This window comes from Amphibalanus amphitrite, unplaced genomic scaffold (assembly GCF_019059575.1).
Source record: "Amphibalanus amphitrite isolate SeventyFive unplaced genomic scaffold, NRLGWU_Aamphi_draft 002120F_arrow, whole genome shotgun sequence".
In the NCBI taxonomy this organism is placed as follows: domain Eukaryota; kingdom Metazoa; phylum Arthropoda; class Thecostraca; order Balanomorpha; family Balanidae; genus Amphibalanus; species Amphibalanus amphitrite.
In genome coordinates this window covers 22,916-40,386 of record NW_024883613.1, presented here as the reverse complement: position 1 = coordinate 40,386, position 17,471 = coordinate 22,916, and the positions used below count along the sequence as shown (strand labels likewise).

General features: G+C 49.8%; 1 protein-coding gene across 1 annotated transcript; it reads right to left on the bottom strand.

The window, feature by feature from the left end:
• Positions 1 to 5,807: 5,807 nt before the first annotated feature.
• LOC122376381 lies at positions 5,808 to 16,958 on the bottom strand. Its single transcript, XM_043356212.1, has 8 exons — positions 16,064 to 16,958; positions 15,404 to 15,919; positions 13,680 to 13,696; positions 13,367 to 13,499; positions 10,141 to 10,293; positions 9,595 to 9,883; positions 8,906 to 9,310; positions 5,808 to 6,259 (listed from the first exon to the last, which is right to left on the bottom strand). The coding sequence occupies exons 1-8, from the start codon at positions 16,956 to 16,958 to the stop codon at positions 6,211 to 6,213; spliced, it is 2,457 nt and encodes an 818-aa protein (XP_043212147.1). The 3' UTR covers positions 5,808 to 6,210.
• Between the last annotated feature and the right edge of the window lie 513 nt (positions 16,959 to 17,471).

Here is a 17,471-nt window from a genome sequence, read left to right as displayed (position 1 = left end):
ATCGCACGCCGCTCTGGTTCCCGGGCCATCCTGACCTCGGCTAAACAACACCTCAGCACACTGCTACGGTTCGCCTGGGTCCACCCATCAGCGACATCGACGTCCTTCAACCCACGCCCGGCGGGCGGAGATGTACTCGTCTCCATCGGCGTCCAATGCGCCACAATTGAGTACAACTGGCAGTCAGACAGCAGTCCTGCGGTGCAGCTGCACCGAGTGGTGGCCTGGTAGATTGATGTTTACAGCTACGGAGGAGCGTGCTGACATCGGCGAGCCGAGCCTGCTATTGTTGCCTCTGCTGCTATACTGTTACGTATATCTGTTGTCTAACGCTGCTGTCACGGCTGTTAAATCCGGAAGGAACAGCGCTGAAAAGGAAAAACTACACGAGCACTGTCTATAAGTATGTGAATATTAACCCTCGCATGTGTGCGGCGTTTGCCAGCTTCTAATGTGTAGGGGGGGGGGGGGGTCGGTTGGACCCCCCCCCTTGCCGTTTGGCCCCTGATCAAGCTAGAGCTTCGCGGAAAAAACGAGCGTGTTGCGCGTGACGAGAGGAAGCCGATGATACCCAATTTTAAGGTCCCAGGCCATTGGTTGACCTTCCAGGTCAGGTCAATGACCCAAAGTCGGGAAAATCGGGACCTGTTAGAAAGTCGTAAACTGTGGCTGCTAAGGGTTTTTTCGGGGTGCTGATCACGAATATCGTGTTAGTTTTGATCACAGATGATGTCTTTAAGTATTTAGACCAGGTCGGGTCAGGTCAGTTCAGGTCAACCAGTAGGCGTCGTGATGGGTATTCGTAGTACGTGTCAACCGCCTCTGACAGCTTCGTAACATGTTACGAAGGAAGTCACTAAAACTACTTCGTAAATGCTAAAATGGTTGCTAAATTCGAATTCAGCTCCAAAAACTAGCCTAGAAACATGTAAAACTCGAAAAAGTGAACCGAAGTCACTGACCGAGGTCAACGATCAATGACCTGACCTGACCTTCATGTGACCTTGATATCCACCCTAATGCATGGGAGCAACATAAAATCACATGTTTGAACGTTTGAAACCACGAAAAGCTTGCAAACGCGCGGCTAATGCGAGCCGACATACGCGGAATCGCGATTCCGGCCAAACATGGTCTCGGAAAAGAGGTCACAGGTCAAAGGTCATTCGGGTCAGGGTCATGAAATTTTCAGGGTAGGTGTAAAATTGATCAATGCGAGGTTACTGAAAGTTTAATCGCGATCGGCCGCCTTTTACGCGAGTTATTCGCGAAAAACCATGGGGGGTCCATCCGACCCCCCCCCCCTACACAAGCGAGGGTTAAATAAAATGTTTGAAACAATTCATAAGAAGACATGTTTCTTTTCAGGATGGGCCAGCCATGGGCTGTTGCGGCTGTCTCGCCGTTTCGGTTCACGCACTTCTAATCTGTTCCCCCCGTGACATTGGCCTGGATTCGCCCCCCCCCCGACCATCAGTCACGGACCCCTGCCCCTTCCCCAGCGACCTCAGATTCAGCTTCCTGCAGACCCCGCAGTCAGCGGTTTGGCGGGGAGCAGTGCCGCCGAACCGTAACGTTTCCCGCCGCCCAAAGCGTGTGCTCTGTCTCGCATGTGGTCAGAAGCGAGACAGGCGGTAGCGGTTCACTAGCTCCGTGTGGGGCGGCCTGTCCTCCACCTACATAGCACGGAGTACGGACACACCTGTCTGCTCGCCGCCTGTCACCCCCACACTGCTCTGACACCGCTACCGTCACCACTCACCACCACCGTCACAGTCGCCGTCACAGCCGCCGTCACAGTCGCCGTCACAGCCGCCGTTTTGAGACCCATTTACCCGACCCGACCGCAGGCATGCAAGTTCGGCGTGACGGCGGTGGCTGTGACCGAGGGTTGATGGTGTTTCCGTACCATGTGATACCTCGAGACCTCGAAGGCGCGGTTTTGGGGTCCCCTTGCCGAAGAAGTGGTGACGGACGGAATAGGTTTGACCTCACGGATTGCGAAGGTCTCCGGTCGAAGCTTGCTTGCGGTGAGGAATGTGCTGTGAGCCGCTGTGTCATCATTCGTTTGAAACATGTCACAAGACACAAGGAATTGAATGAATGAATGAATAAATAATATTATTGGAGAAATGTCAATGAATGAAACGGTTCAGGGAAAACACATAGCGTCACCGTAGGTATTTCCGTGTTGTGACTACATGCGACAAATGTCATACGATTTTCTCCAAGTTAAACGCTGTTTGTGTCTATAAAATAGGTACCTAGTTAAATTGACCGTTTAATAAATGCAATACGACTTTCAATCGTAATCGTCAGCTTCAAGACCAAAACACCGACTTAATAGCTTATATATTTCATATGCCTGAACCGACTGTGTCGGTCAGTTATCCACTGCAATTAATAACATTAAAGTCAAAAGGCCGGAAGACAAAGGTACTCCGTTAGCATTTCATAATGCGACAGTGCATATGGTAGCAGGTATGGGTGTCAGAAATTTTGTGCGTTTTCATAAGACGTACCTATAGAGCCATAATTCTTTTTTTATACCTATATGAGCACGCTTGCATGTTTCCTTGTCAGAAATGCTATTTTAACGATTGTTGATCAACAGTCTGCGCAAAAAGAGGTCACATGTTTTAGAATACATGTATAGTGCGTACATCGTTTTTCACTTTACATACCCTGACTGGCTGATGCGTAGCTCCAGCACTGATGTCATCCACCACACGAACCGGATATGTGTGACCATAACTGCGACCGCACCTTCACGGATGACGTCACCCCCTGCGAACAGTGACGTGACCAGGCACTACCTGCCGCTGGAGCTTGCCGCCTCCTTCCTGCGGATGACCTCACCGTCGGCCGGAGGTGACGTCACCGGCGGGCGGAGGTGACGTCACCGACGCGTGACGCACACTGAGTCATTCAGCTCGCAGCTGGAGATGTAAGGATGGAGAACCGGTTTACCGGCTCCCACGGCGTGCTGGGCCCGGAACGATAGCGTGGAGGGCGGTGTAAGGAGTGGGTGCGACGTGACTGCGCCGCATCGGAATGTCACGACGCACTTCAAGGTCTGTCTCTTCGAGCCGGTTGGGTGGCTGTGGTATGTTCTTTCAGACCAAAGTCGAATCTTGGAAGCTGACTGGAGGTTTATAGAGCTGGTGCAATGGTCTTATGTTGTCTTTAAATTCTTCTTTTCTTATGTTTAGTTTGCAATTTGCTTTGTACGCTAAGATGCATCTTTTTCAAAACTAAGCAAATAGAAAAACATGTTTCGTGGAATTAAAAAGCGATAGAATGTGATTGGAGCAATCATATTACTAATGCACGGTTACATCAAGGCCCTAAAACATGCGGGTTACATGACCGCATTATGCGAGCGTGAAAGTTTCTCTTGAAGCTCACGAGAGGTAAATCTATGAATCTCTTCGCGCCGGCGAATGGATTGCTAGAATATTACATTTGCCAGGGTATACCTATTGAATTAAGCATTTGCTACTATTCTGTTTACTAACCATGCCATATAAGCCTGAACAGCCCCTCGCCTCCCGTTCGGTTTGCCTCATTGAGCGACTCCCGTCCCAGTACTTCAGTCAAGTTCCTGTCGCGCAGACCCGACCGTGTAGTGACTTCGACCGTTCTCCTTGGTTTTATAGTGAGTTCGGCCTTGAAGAGTGGTTGTGGCGATCAGCGGAAGGGAGCTTGGGAACGTCGTGGGTCCTGGCTTAGGCGATTTGGAAGGTGCCCGTATAGAGTGCTGGGAATTTGTGTAACCTATGTGTGTGCACTTTGCAAAGTCTGCAGTGTACCTATCTATAGCCTGTACGCAACATTTGATAGCGATTAAACGATTGAACGATACATTTCAAGCACAGTCGAAATAACGTCCTCTTCATGCAGAGAAACTTTATCTATTCTATTATCATAAACATAGCATGTTTAATCCTGACTCCTGAGTCTTCCACAACTTGCATGCTGATGCTTAGTCATGCGACCAAGATAAAGGTGTACGGAAAATAAGAAGAAAAACATGAAATAAACGCCTGGATCTATAGGTATGTATCAGACAATTAGATAATTAGGTACGGTGCTGGAACGGTAATTCTCAAATCTGACGTTAAAGTCTATCGTCACAGACTTACTCGTCGTCACAGTAAAATTACCCTATACCGTTCCGGTTCCGCTTGCACGCGTGGCGTAAGTGCCGGGATGTAATTTTTGGACGCGGAATTCCCAGCATCACATTATGCCGGTCGTTCACATCAGAGTCGCCGGCGAAGCGACCAAATTCACATAGAAGCCGCCACTGGAGCGACAGAAACGGATCCTCGCCGTCCTGACGATAATTGTGTTCTACGATTTAGCGTAGCTCTGCTGTTCGAGCGGCTTGGTGGCCTGCCCATTTGAGCACGGCAGTGCAGTCTCAAGGAGAGTGTTCAACCGATACGGCACACTTTTCGGTGGTCGAGTCAGTTAAATGTCTAAATTCTCAACTCACGTCTCTAAACTGGTGAAACCCCATCCCGCGAAAAAATAGCATCATATTCCACCCCTGCTTCCAACGGCGCGCTAGCATGTGCTTCATCAGGCTTTACTATAAAACGGCTCAGCATGGAACGTTACAAAAGCCATATCAAGCGAACACAGTGTGGCACCTTATTGGTGTGACATGGCGTGACACATGAGATGGTGTCACAATAATACTACGGTTTGATATAGTAAGCTACGGTATACAGCACGCAATGTCCCAAGTGACACGACAAAACGGTGCGGCACGGGTACAGCACGGCACGGGTACGGTATGTACGGCACGGGTACGGCACGACACAAGTACAGTACAGCACACCATCCACCTGTCGCAGCGCTACCCACGGCGCTACCCACGTGTGCGTGGTGATATCAATGCCTCGGGGCCGGTCCTCCTCCCCCAATTTAGCGGGCCATTCGACCGTGGCGGTGAGCGTCCATCAATGGGGCACCTGACCTTGAGTGGAAATGCTGGACTTCCGGGGTCAGAAAGGTCACGCGAGGGCTTGCCGAGTGGGCCGTGGAGAACATGCGTGTAACGTGCTGGCTGTGTGAATGTGTGATGGATCGGGCTGTGATGTGTTATTACTACACTACCGGGTTGCTAGTATGCAGATCGCATATGTATGCAATAGTGCAGCTATCCAGAGAAGCTTCGTGTGCGGTGCCTAGCTGCTCCTAACTTGTGAGGATTGATCGCTATTCTAGCATGTATGAAGTCCGAAGTATTGTTTTGTAACTGCATGACTATTATCAGTATTGATTAAACACTAATTATTGCGGTCGCCAGGAAATTACTTGGAAGATTCCGGGCACCATAGCATGAGCTTCAAAGTCTCGCAAGAGACAAAGTTGTGCACATTTCTTTAGTGACAGTACCAATGCGTAATACGATAAATTGATAATTCGCAGTCGTGAGTTGCAGCACCGTTGCTGCATCGCAAAGCATATTGTATTATACCTACTAGGTATCAGTGTTCATGTCATTCCATATCGGTATCATTTTATTATTCACGAACCACAACCAGGTCGCCTTGCAAGACCTACAGGCTACAACAATGCAGCCGCAAGTTCAAGGACGCTGCAGACGTTATGGCGAAATAATTGCACACCGAATCGCGTGATCGCACATTGTGGTCGCCAGTCGGTGGAAGTTACGCTCTATATCCGCTGTGCGCGGTCACAGCGGAGGCCTGTGGCAGCGTGTCCTCCAAGCTTCAGAGCGGGCTGATATTTTTAGTATATCTTAACTACGGACGCCGTCTGTCAGTGAAAAAGACTGAAACTCTTGTATTTATTGAAGGGAGACATACTAACAGTTTAGACAGTCCTTCGTACCTACTCATATTTTTAGACATTTACTGAACAAGTGTATTTCCAAGCACACAAGGCATGGCAATCTACCATAGACTGCACGTTGCGTGACCATCTTGACAGACCGCTGTATAGGTTTTAAGGTCTTTACCCAACAGCTAATGCCTGACGGTAGCATCACAGCATGCCTAAAATAATGTTTGACTCATAAACAATTGACATGTATGAAAATGGATCATATACATACGAGTGTATCATAAAGCAATAAAAAGTATTAAATCCAGAAATGGAAATATAATCAACGGTACCCAGCGTAAAACACATTGGAATAAGCTACAAAAGTTGAATGGGAACACCGGCTGCGCCTCAGCCCAAATCGGCCGCACTGGTGGCGCTTCCCACGCCGCTGGAGGTCCTATCCGTCGCGTATTTGGAAATTCCGACCTCGACGAGCGTTTGTGGTAGAAAACCACCACTTTGGTAGGAGAAACTACTGCTGTCTGCTACCATTTGCACCACATATCTCGCTATAGTTGCGACATCTATGCGTAAACATATAAACCGCAACACCTGTGTGCGCTGATTCTAGTTAGCGATTAGCAAGGGCATGTCCGTGAAGTTAGCGTCAGCAACAGCATCGAATGCAGCGTCGGATTTAGAATCATTTCTAAAACTTTAATGGGGGAAGGGGAGCACGAATATGACATTTATGTTGTCCTAGCTCCCGTCCTTCATCCCTTAGGTAATCGTCCCTTAACCCTCGCCCGCACATGGGGGGGGGTGGTTGCCACCCCCCCCCCCAGGTAGTCTTTCTGCTCTGCACTCAACATTTTTAGAGCTAGAAGGCTGATTTTTCGTATAGCTGCTCCCCTATCCTTTCTTGATGTCCCCTGAAAATTTCAAGTTTCTGTGGTTTTTGGTTTCGGAGATATGACCTTGTTTTTCAGGTCATGTCATGACCCAAATGGCCAATTCTCAACATCTTGCGTTGGCTATGGGCCTTGTGAGCTTTTGACACCTTGATTTCGGCCTTTTTTGCCAGTATTACCTCCCACCTATCATGGAACATGTTGTTCGACGATGTACAGATGTCAAGGTCAAGGTCAAGGTCAACCTAGGTCATCTAAGATAATTGCGTTTTAGGCAAGCGGAATTTACTTTTTGTGAAGTTTTTTTGACTGCATTTTTGGTAAAAGCTTCTCAGATCATCATTTCATGTAATATGGACACATAAACAATCGGTGCACACATCAGTATACACACAGACACACACAGACATACAAACACATATAATTGACCTTGACCTAACTTGACCTGAAATGACCTCAGCAGCAAAAACCTGGTCGGGTAGTGTGACAAAGAGGTTCTAGCAGGCTTGGCACCAGAAAACAACATCGTCATCGGTATATGATAAGCAGCGCACTTGATATCCAATGGTGACCCAAAACAGCAACATTTTTTAGTTTGACCTGACCTGGAAGGTCAATGACTGACCTGAGAAGGTAAAACTGGGTATCATTGGATTCGTCTCTTCCCAAAGAATCTTTTTTGTCTTTACCGCTAAGCTCTATCTCCAACAGGAACGAAATGGCGCGGGGGGGGGTGGCAACCACCCCCTCCCCCCCATGTGCGTTCTAGGATGGGAAAATGGCATGTGCGGGCGAGGGTTAAAGGAAGGGGCGCGTCAAAAGTGCCTCTAGCGTTCGTCTGATCGCCAAAATAAAGGTCACAATCGATTCCTCGGGTCAATATCTAGCCGCAGCCTCGGGTTTCAGATGTGTGCATCTTACCCCTTTCTACTAAATTGTCCCTTAAAGGAAGGGGCAGGTCAAAAGTGCCTCAAGGGTTGGTCTGATCGCCAAAATAAGTGTCGCAATCGATTCCTTGGGTCAATATCTAGCAGTAGCCTAGGGTTCCAGATGTGAATATCTTACCCCTTACCCCTTAATCGGCTCTTAGCCCACGAGCCGCTGGGGGGGCATAAAGTTGCCCCCCCCCTTACGTTTTGTAGAATATCTCCGAAACCCGATGAGCTACGAACATGAAACTTGGCACAGCTTCAAATGAATACCTAGGCAATGTTTGAGGAAAGTTTGGTGGTTGTAGCACTTCAGATGACGTCACAGTGACGTCATAAAGTTTTGTCGTTTTCCGATATGGACCGTTTCTGATGACGCTGAGCATGAAACTCAACTGCAAATGAACTAGACAGCACCTGCTGTCATCTTAAAACATCTAAGTACACTTCCAACTAGTTCCTGACCAATAATTGGCCCTTTATATTCGGTCTCATATATCGGATATATCGCGAGGAAACTGAGAGTCGCAAATCTATAATTTGACTTCTGACGTCACTGTGACGTCATTTCAAATGCGATCAACACCAAATTTGGACACAACCTCGGCTAGGTGTTCAGAAAGATGTGTGCAAAGTTTCGCGTCTCTATCTCTTCGCGTTGCGACGATATCGTCGCAGAAGTAAAGGGGGGGCAACTATATGCCCCCCCCCCCCCAGCGGCTGGCGGGTGGCGCGGAGGCCCAGCGGCCGCCGGGTTAAGGGCCGATTTAGGGGTAAGGGGTAAGATGCACACATCTTGAACCCGAGGCTGCGGCTAGATATTGGCCCGAGGAATGGATTGCGACCCTTATTTTGGCGATCAGACGAACCCTTGAGCCATTTTCGACGCACCCCTTCCTGTAAGGGACGACTAAGGGATGAAGGAGGGGAGCTAGGACAAAATAAATGTCATATTCGTGCTCCCCGTCCCCCAATTGACCTGATAAGAGTTTTTGAAGCGATTCTGGATCCGACGCTGTACTGTATTTGTTGCTGTGGCTGACGCTAACTAACTTCACGGATATGCCCTAGCTAATCACTAGCTAGAATCGGCGCACACAGGTGTTGCGGTTTATATGTATTGTATACGCATACTCGTAGATGTCGCATCGCAACTATAGCGAGATATGCAGTGCAAATGATAGCAGACAGCAGTAGTTTCCCCTACCAAAGTGGTGGTTCTCTACCACAGACGCTCGTCGAGGTCGGAATTTCCAAATACGCCTATCCGTCGACCCCACGGAGCTGGCGCCCCCTCTATCGCTCGACGACCGATCAGTAGCGCTGGGTGAGCTGGAACCACCACCACCGTCAGACACGCGCTCCGTCGAGCGTGCGCTATCCACTGCACCGGCTCGGTCCGAGCTCCGAGCGGACCTAGCGACATCTATACAGCTACCAACTCTGCCACCTGGCGGGCGGGCCGAGCTGGTCCGACGCTTCCCTCGTCCGCCGCCAGATGTCGGGCCCAGCAAGCCCAGGGCGCGCCGCCGCTCCATTTGGCGGGTGTAGACGGGCTTCTGCTTGGCCCAGAACTGCTGTCGTTTCTCCAGGAAGGTGATAGCCTGTTCGGCATGTTTGACCACCTCCGTTCGACACTGACCACTAAGGGCCGGGTGCTGGATCAGCCTGGAATCACGGGTTCGCTATGCATTAACGGTAGGCTGATTGGTCATAGCGTAACCGTATAGACAAAATGGTTGGGCAATGGTTGCCTTGCCAGCATATCCCTATGCTTTGACGCAATGATTGTCGCCTTTCATGTGACGCCCTTTATGCATGCATAATACATAAGCTACATAAATTGTGATGCCAATCAGCAGGATATCGTGCAGAAAGCCAACAAACATGTGGGCAGATCTCAGTGCTAAGAGACTGATCTTATCTTGTCCTCAGTTTGTTTCACCACGTACCTCTCCATGTACTCCTTATCAACGGCCAGCTCCTCGAGCACCGGGCGACAGTTGGGAGCGGCACGGGCGGCTCGGCTGCTGCTGGCTCGCCCCCGTCCCCGCCCCCGCCCCCGCCCTCGGCCGGAGCCGGCAGTGTCTCTGCTCGCCCCCCGGGACAGTCCGCCCGCCGAGCAGGGTTTGGAGGGCGGAGGCGGGGACGGGGTCGGAGCGGCCTCCTCAGTCAGGTCGGGACTCAGTTTCAGACCCTCCAGCAGCGGCTCGACTCCACTGAAGATCAGGCCAGCCCGCTCTGCGGCGCAAACAGTATCGGAGTTTGTGAGGTGAGAGGAGATACATATTTTAGGTAAAAATTAAGTGTAGTATCCATTGTATAAAAGATACCATTGATGCAATAGTTATTCAACGAGATCGCGATTAAAATCACCGCATATATAAAACTTCGACGTTTCATCACAACCAGTTCTGTAGTCTGTGAGCCAGCCTGAGCTAAAGTACCCGGACACATCCATCTATTCCATCCTCAGCATATCACTTCCGACCACTGACCTCCAATAGCGTTCTCGATGGCCTCGGTGGCTGTGTCGACTCCGAGCGGAAACACCGCCATGTCGGGTCGGAGTCGGAGCCCACGACTGAAGTACACCAGGGCCATTTCAAACTCTCCGAGCGCGTACAGAGCCTCGGCCTTCTGCGACAGAGCTGCCGGTGGAGAGAGAGGAGAGAGAAATTAACAAGGGGGTGATGGTTTGAGGAGAGAGAGAGAGAGAGAGAGAGAGAGAGAGAGAGAGAGAGAGAGAGAGAGAGAGAGAGAGAGAGAGAGAGAGAGAGAGAGAGAGAGATCTTCATAACACACAAAGCCTTCATCCTAGGCATCCTTCGGTCACCCTGATCCTATGCTAGCTGCTCCTCGGGGCAGGCACACGTCATCACGTGCGATGGGTGTCCGTTAGCGGGCTGGTTGGGTGCACCATGGGGTAGCCGCCCAGACCAATATCCCCCGCTGATTCCTATCATCCCATTCCGGTTCTGAGCAAGTTTTATTAGACCCACAGAGCTCAACCCTACAAAACACACACTCAAACACAAACACACACTCACAAACATGCAAACAAACATACAAATAAACAAACAAGCAAACGTACAAGCTCCAACATTTACCTACCTACGCTGCTCTATTTGTTGTCCCTCGTTGTTCCCTCGTGTGTTATACTAGCACACACCTTGGACAAACAATACATAAATCCACTCTATAGCTGAGCGCCCATCTCGATGCCAACTGTCGGCTTTGATATCGCCCCAGGGCGACCCGCGACATCCGCTGGATCGATTGCGTCGCGACGGCAGCGACGAGCGACCACTGCAGACGACGGCCAGTCGACGCTTTGATCCTCGCGCGCCCGGCACGCGAGCCGGGGAGCCGACGATCCCCTTCCGCTTTCCATCAGGTCGGCAAATGGCACACAGGAGGGTGTCGCAGCCGCCGGGTCACGATATAGCAGAGGGACTGGATTGACGCCATATGGGAAGCGCTGTTGTAGCGAAGGAGAGAGTGGCTTGGATAATATGGGCGACATCGCTGCTTGGTGGCCCTCAGGCGAAAAAGTCGCCTCCTCTCATGAGTCTAACTAGGCAGTAGTTTTAGTAATATACTCTCAATATACTGATGATGCTCCTCGGCTGCCCTACATGACAATTGTAGATAAAAATTCTAGATATTTGTCACAAACATATGTTTTGATACCTGTACCACACTAAAATCAAAACTAAATAAAATGTAGGCCTACATAAACAGGTCACCCAAGCAAAAATATTATTGCCTATTGGACATTGTTACTTTATGAACAAAACGAATCACTTATTTATTATGTTCCATTATTTAACCCGCGCGGGGCTGGGGTCTCCAGCCGAACGCGCGGGGCTGGGGGGGGGGGGGGGGGGTAAATTTTACCCTCCCCCCCCTGTAATCTCCCGAACTAATGGTCTGATTTGGAAAATTCAAACGCCAATCGAAAGCTCTCATCACGAACAACTAAAAACATGTACTTAATTTAAAGTTTGAGGTCAAGGTCAAGGTCAGGTCAAGGGTACAAATTGCAAGTTTCTACAGTATCGGCCTTGCACCGTAGTTGCCGAAGAATGGAGTCATGGACTGAGACTGATTGCCCAAAACGTGTTCTTAGGCTACCGAAACAATATTCGTTGCATACAATATCATTCAGAGGTCAAGGTCAAGGTCAGGTCAGGTCAGGTCAGGTCACCAAAAAACAAAATATAGAAAATGTGCGACACATGTTTTATGGGTCATTTTACTCATAGAACTCAATAGGCACACTCAATAAGTGATATGGACCACCTCTGGATGAATTTCAGGTCGAGGTCAGGTCAAGGTCAGGTCAAGTGAGGTCAAATTTTGAAGTTTGATTTTAAGGCCTAAAAGGGTGTCTATCTGATGCAGTTTTTCACGACGAATCGAATGGTGCTATTTTGGTTTCCGTACAAGGTCTAGAACTTCCAAAAAATCATTTTTCAAAATTTTTGTGTGTCGTGATGTCATGAAATTTTGAATAACTCCCACATTTTTGAACCGATTCTTCTAAAAATTGGTATGTAGGTGCACATAGACCACTTCTCTGATAAATATTCCGTTTTTTCGATACACCCCAAATTATGGATTTTATAATTATTTTCCCAAAAAAGTCAGTTTTTTGAAAAAATTGGGCCAAAATCCAAAATTTTCAAAAAACCGAGATAGCCATTTGATAGACAAAGTAGAATTACGTATAACCCTTTTTGTTACGTCTTGATTCCTTTAAAAATGAAGATGTTAGCGGCGTTTGAAATTTTGCCGTTTTTGAGGCGAAAATGGCGAACATGACGTCACTAAAACGTCAATTTCTCAAATATTTTCCGACGGATTTCGCTCAAATTTTTAGGGAACGTGTCAAATTGATGTAAGAAAAGGTACTGAAAGTTTGGCGGCGCTGCGTGCCACCGTTTTTGAGATATTGTACAAATTCGCGAGGGGGTAAAATTTACCCCCCCCCAGCCCCGCGCGGGTTAAAAAATCGATACATACGCTTTTAAGCATCGTATTTTGAAATAAGGCTGAAGGTGCGTCTGATGGAAAAAGATTACAATTTTTGACATTTCCAATAACCGTAGGATGTAAGTCATGGAACCCATGCTCCTTCTTCCACACATTGTTTGCTTCCTTATTACCCGTTGACCTTTCGTTGACCTGAAGTAGGTACTCAGTGATTTATCACTCATCACCAGCACATCAATATGTCTGTGACCATTAATCACTCTGTCATCAGAACGCGAGCCTACTGATGCGACACGGTCCTCGTTCTTTAGTCAGCACGCGACCAACTTGCAGATCAGTGGCCAAACTTTGCCAGGCGACAGGCCGAATATAGCCGAACCATGATTAGATCCCGAGCAGTAAACACACAAATCAGAAATAAAGTTTACATATATAGAACTTTGACGCTGCTGAAATTGGAAAATATATGTGAACCACGAGATACGTGCTAATCAGATAACTGAAGTACGGACGTATGACGGTCATGGAACAACTATACGCTGAAGAGAACAGCCATCGACCTATACGGAGGAGTAGACCCCAAAAACCAAGCAAATTAAAATCCTCACCTCTGGCGCAACGCTGCTTCTGAACCAGACCCTCACCTCTGGCGCAGCGCGGGTTCTGATTTCTGAATCAGATCCTCATCTCTTATGGCGCAGCGCGGGCTGTGAACCAGACCCTCACCTCTGGCGCAGCGCGGGTTCTGGCGGAGGATCAGCTCGGCGTCCTTCAGGGCTGCCTCATTGTTCCCCAGCAGCAGGTTACACTTGGCGCGGCTGGCCAGACACGACTCGTCTTTCGGCTCAAACTCTAAAGCCTGTAAGAAATAAAATGAAATAAAATACGTTAGCGTTAACGCTCATAACTGAAATAGTTATTTGAGTCATTATAAACGTCATCCATAAGAAAGTTAATTAGACAAATAATCATCCAAACTAACGCAGTTTTTCGTAAATCAACGAGTGGAACCGTTCCAATAGGAACAAAAGGCTCCGACGTTTCCATTGCTTATTCCTGATAACAGATTTATAATGAAGGATTGTCGAGGGAGTCTAATGGCAACCACACAAACGTGAGGATCCGCAGATATACGTTCTGAACTTTGACAATAAATAATCCATTTAAATGCCTAGAAGTGCATTAAGTGCAGCCAAAGTTCGAGTCCAATGGCCTGGACGTCCGAGTTAATGGCCATAGGCGGCAGAACGGGGAGGGCACCGGGGCACCGTGCCCCCCCCCCCCCCTTTGATTTTGGCATTTTAACATTAGCCCTATGGGCGTTGCATGGAAAGAATGGGACCGAAAGTCGGCAGTGAGGGACAGGGTCTTGCTTGAAGTCTTGCCAAAAGTCTTGCTTGAGGGTGTTCCGCCGCTACTGTTAATGGCTGCTGTCTATTACAGCTACCGTCTATAGTTGGGACTGTTTGGAAACAACACGACTGAATGTAAGGAAGTCAGTATAATGAATTACTTGGCGCTTTTCGTTAGATAAAAAGAGATCCGCATTTCATAACGTCAATTCCATTTTTAGCTGTTCATTCAGGTCGAAGTAAAATGTCAACATAATTCATCGGGTGATTGTCGATCAATCAATAAATGACACAAACGCATCAATGACCCAAGTAACGTGGAAACGAAACTTTTCTATGAACTGAGGTAAATAACAAAATTTGACGTGCCTAATATGATAAATTGTTTCAAGAAACATTTCAAATTTCACATTTCATTTCACATTTCATGCATTTCACTGTCATGCATGCATGACAGTGAAAGACAGACAGTGACTAGCAGTGCACTGCTAGTCAACAGTTTCGGAGTCAGAAAGGTCGCACCACGCATTTCGTTTTTTTTCTGTTGGGTATGCCCCTTTCGGCCTATGTTTTCTCATTACTTCCATTCTCTCAAGCTGATTATACTTTTTGTTCCTGTCAGAGCCGTGTGGGGAGAGGGCAAGACCGGCGGGTCTTGCCGGAGGGTAGGCGTTAGTGGTGTCAATTTCAGAAAACGTATGTCCAAAGTCCGTCCAATGTCCAATGCTTACGTCAACTGTCCGTCCAAAAATGTCCAAGCCATCCATTTGTCCAAAGATGTCCGACACCTACGCAATAGTTAACATTCAACACTGTTATTTAATTTGCTTTTCATGTACCGTTACCAGCTCAAAAGTGTTAATCATATTGAAAGCTGAGCTTTCTGATAGCTAATCAATGTTAAACACGATTACTTTTTTAAAAATGTTGAGGTGTAGCAAGCGATAGTCCAAAGCTGTCCAAAGCCTGCTGCCATTGTCCAACCGAATTCCGAATTGGACATTGGACAAAATCGGAATTCCGAAGATTCAAGTACCGATTGACACCACTAGTAGGCGTAGGCTCCGGAGGGTAGGCGTCCCGCATACGCTGCCATCACCGAATATACTTCACGATGGCTCTCACTCATTCCAGATACAGCATAGAGCTGCAGCTACTTTTTTAAAAAGATTCCTTCTACTTTCAATTTTATATCCGTAACAAAACGATGACCGCAGACTGCAGCCCTTTCGCAAAGGAGGGCGTTAATAATTACTAGACTCAGTCAGATAAAGAATTCCACGCCACTTCGGATATAAGACATTCCCGAACTAGCTGCTGCTCCCACCGATAATTGATGCGTTATAAAGAGTCGGTCTTAATCCTTTGCCCATGCCTCTATTGCTTCTGGTTTTTTTTAATCGTCTAATGCCTATCTCTGTCCTCCATATCTGATGTGACACAGGACACTTAGCCTCACTCACGCGGTCAAACAGCTGGATGGCGTAGGTCGGGTCACCGCGGCGCAGCTCGAGCTGGGCGTGCGACGCGAAGGCGGCAAACGTCGAGTCGTCGGAGACCCAGCAGCTGCCGTGGCCGCGGTTGAGGAAGCGCCGGTTCTTGAGGCTGTACTTGATGTCGTGTTCGCCGAGCGCCACGGCGGCGGCGCGTGCCTGGTCCGTGTACATCACTCCCGGCACTTGCACGTTGCGTCTGAGCCGCAGCTTCTTCAGGAAGGCGCGCCGCTGGGCCGGCGTCAGCGACACCTGCGACGTCACCGACGCTACCGACGAACGACGCGACGGCGTCCAGCCCACCGCAGACGGTGGCGACACCTCGGGAGCGGCGGCAGAAGTGGTAGTCTCCGCATTGTCCGCCGCAGGAACCTCGGGCGCCTGTGTCGCCGAGAGCTCAGTGGTCTGCGGAGCTGGGTCGTTCGTCTCTGGACCTGAGCCTGGAGCCTCGGGAGGTTGAGCGGCACTCTGGGTGGATGGAACCGTGATAAACAAAGATGCAGCCTTCTTGGCGTTTTCCAAAGCGATTGTCCCGACCCGTGGCGCCTGCCCAGCCATTTGAGGGTACCTGTTCGCACCTGGAGGTAGGATTTCTTTGACGATTCGTACGCTGATGGTCCTCATACCGCTCCCCCGGGAGGTGACGCTGCTGGCATTACTGGAGCCCGATACAGAGGGCGGAGGTCTCAGTGCGCGAGCTCTGGCCCGCTTCAGTCTCTCCTGTGAGCTCTCTCGGAGCACGAATCGCTCCATGATCTGCTGCTCCTGCTTACCCGACTGCAGAATCCTATCAGCCGATCTTCGAGCGAGCTCCGACATTCTTTTATTTAGAGGAGGCCTCCTCAGGTGATCTTTCTGTCTGACTCCTCCTTGAGACATGTCACCTCCTGAGTCATACATCGTCAGCAGATCCTCCGGGTCACTCTCGCCTCTCTCCCTCTCACTGCTCTCACCCTCCACTCCCCAGCTCTCTCCCTCACCCTCCATGTAGCTCCGGCTTCTTACTCTGCTCTGGTCTGATGGCACTCCGAGCCTCTCTCCACTCCCGTCCGCTGCCTCTGCGCGGAACTTGACTGCTCCGAACACGCTGGTGGCTGTCTCTCTGAGCCGGCGGAAGCTGGCCGTGGTGGGTCTGAGCCGCTGCCGACGCGCTGATGTCTGCCCAGGCGGCGCCATCAGTTCGGCGTCACTCCAGAGGGTGATGTCGCAGCTGCTGCGCCGCCGGCCGGTCGAGCTGCCCTCGCTGTGTTCGGACGAGGCGCTTCTCCTCAGCTGCCGCGGCGGAGGCGAGGACGGCGGACGGCGCGCCAGTCGGCTCGGCAGCAGCCGGCTCCCGAGACGCACCCGCCGCGCCTGACGCCACAGCTCCGCACCGCCGGCTAGCGCGTCCTCCTCGTCTGGGTCCGGACTGAGGACGATGGCCTGGACCGGGGCCACCAGGCGCGCTCCGCCCCCACCGCCACACGAGGCCATCGCTGCCGGCGTAAACAGTGATCACGGCCGGCTGCTGATGGCGGCGGGCACGCACGGTGGGTCGCGGACACGCCCCTGTCCGGAGAGACACGCCCCCCGATCGGAGAGACGCGCCCCAGATTGGAGAGACACCCTTCTGTCTAGAGAGGAGTACTCCGTCGGAATAGTCAAATTGCTGTGTCCGAAGAGACGGACTAATGTTCGAGGAAGGTAATGTTCCTTTTGCTCTCGAAGACACACACTTCTTTGAAGACAACAGGTGGCACCGTCAGAGCACGATGAGAAGCTCGAAACTGGCAGATGACTGATATTCCATTAAGGCGGAAGACGGTTCCACGTAGACACTACTTACTCACGACGAAATACAAACACTCCAGAGCTTTTAGCACGTCACCACCGGGCTAGGTCACCAGACTACATCGAAAACAAATATCGAAAATAAAACCAATCGCACTGAATCGCTAACCACACAGCTCGCCACCTCCGGTACACCTCCGGCCCTGTCCACCAACT

Bases quoted from the DNA above. Each gene is read 5' to 3' on its own strand.
- LOC122376381 (XM_043356212.1), bottom strand. From the start codon at position 16,958: ATGGCCTCGTGTGGCGGTGGGGGCGGAGCGCGCCTGGTGGCCCCGGTC. The intron at 15,920-16,063 runs GTGCGAACAGGT...CTCCAGGCTCAG, and splicing joins CAAAGAAATCCTACCTCCAG to GTCCAGAGACGAACGACCCA. The intron at 9,884-10,140 runs GTCAGTGGTCGG...TTTGCGCCGCAG, and splicing joins CATCGAGAACGCTATTGGAG to AGCGGGCTGGCCTGATCTTC.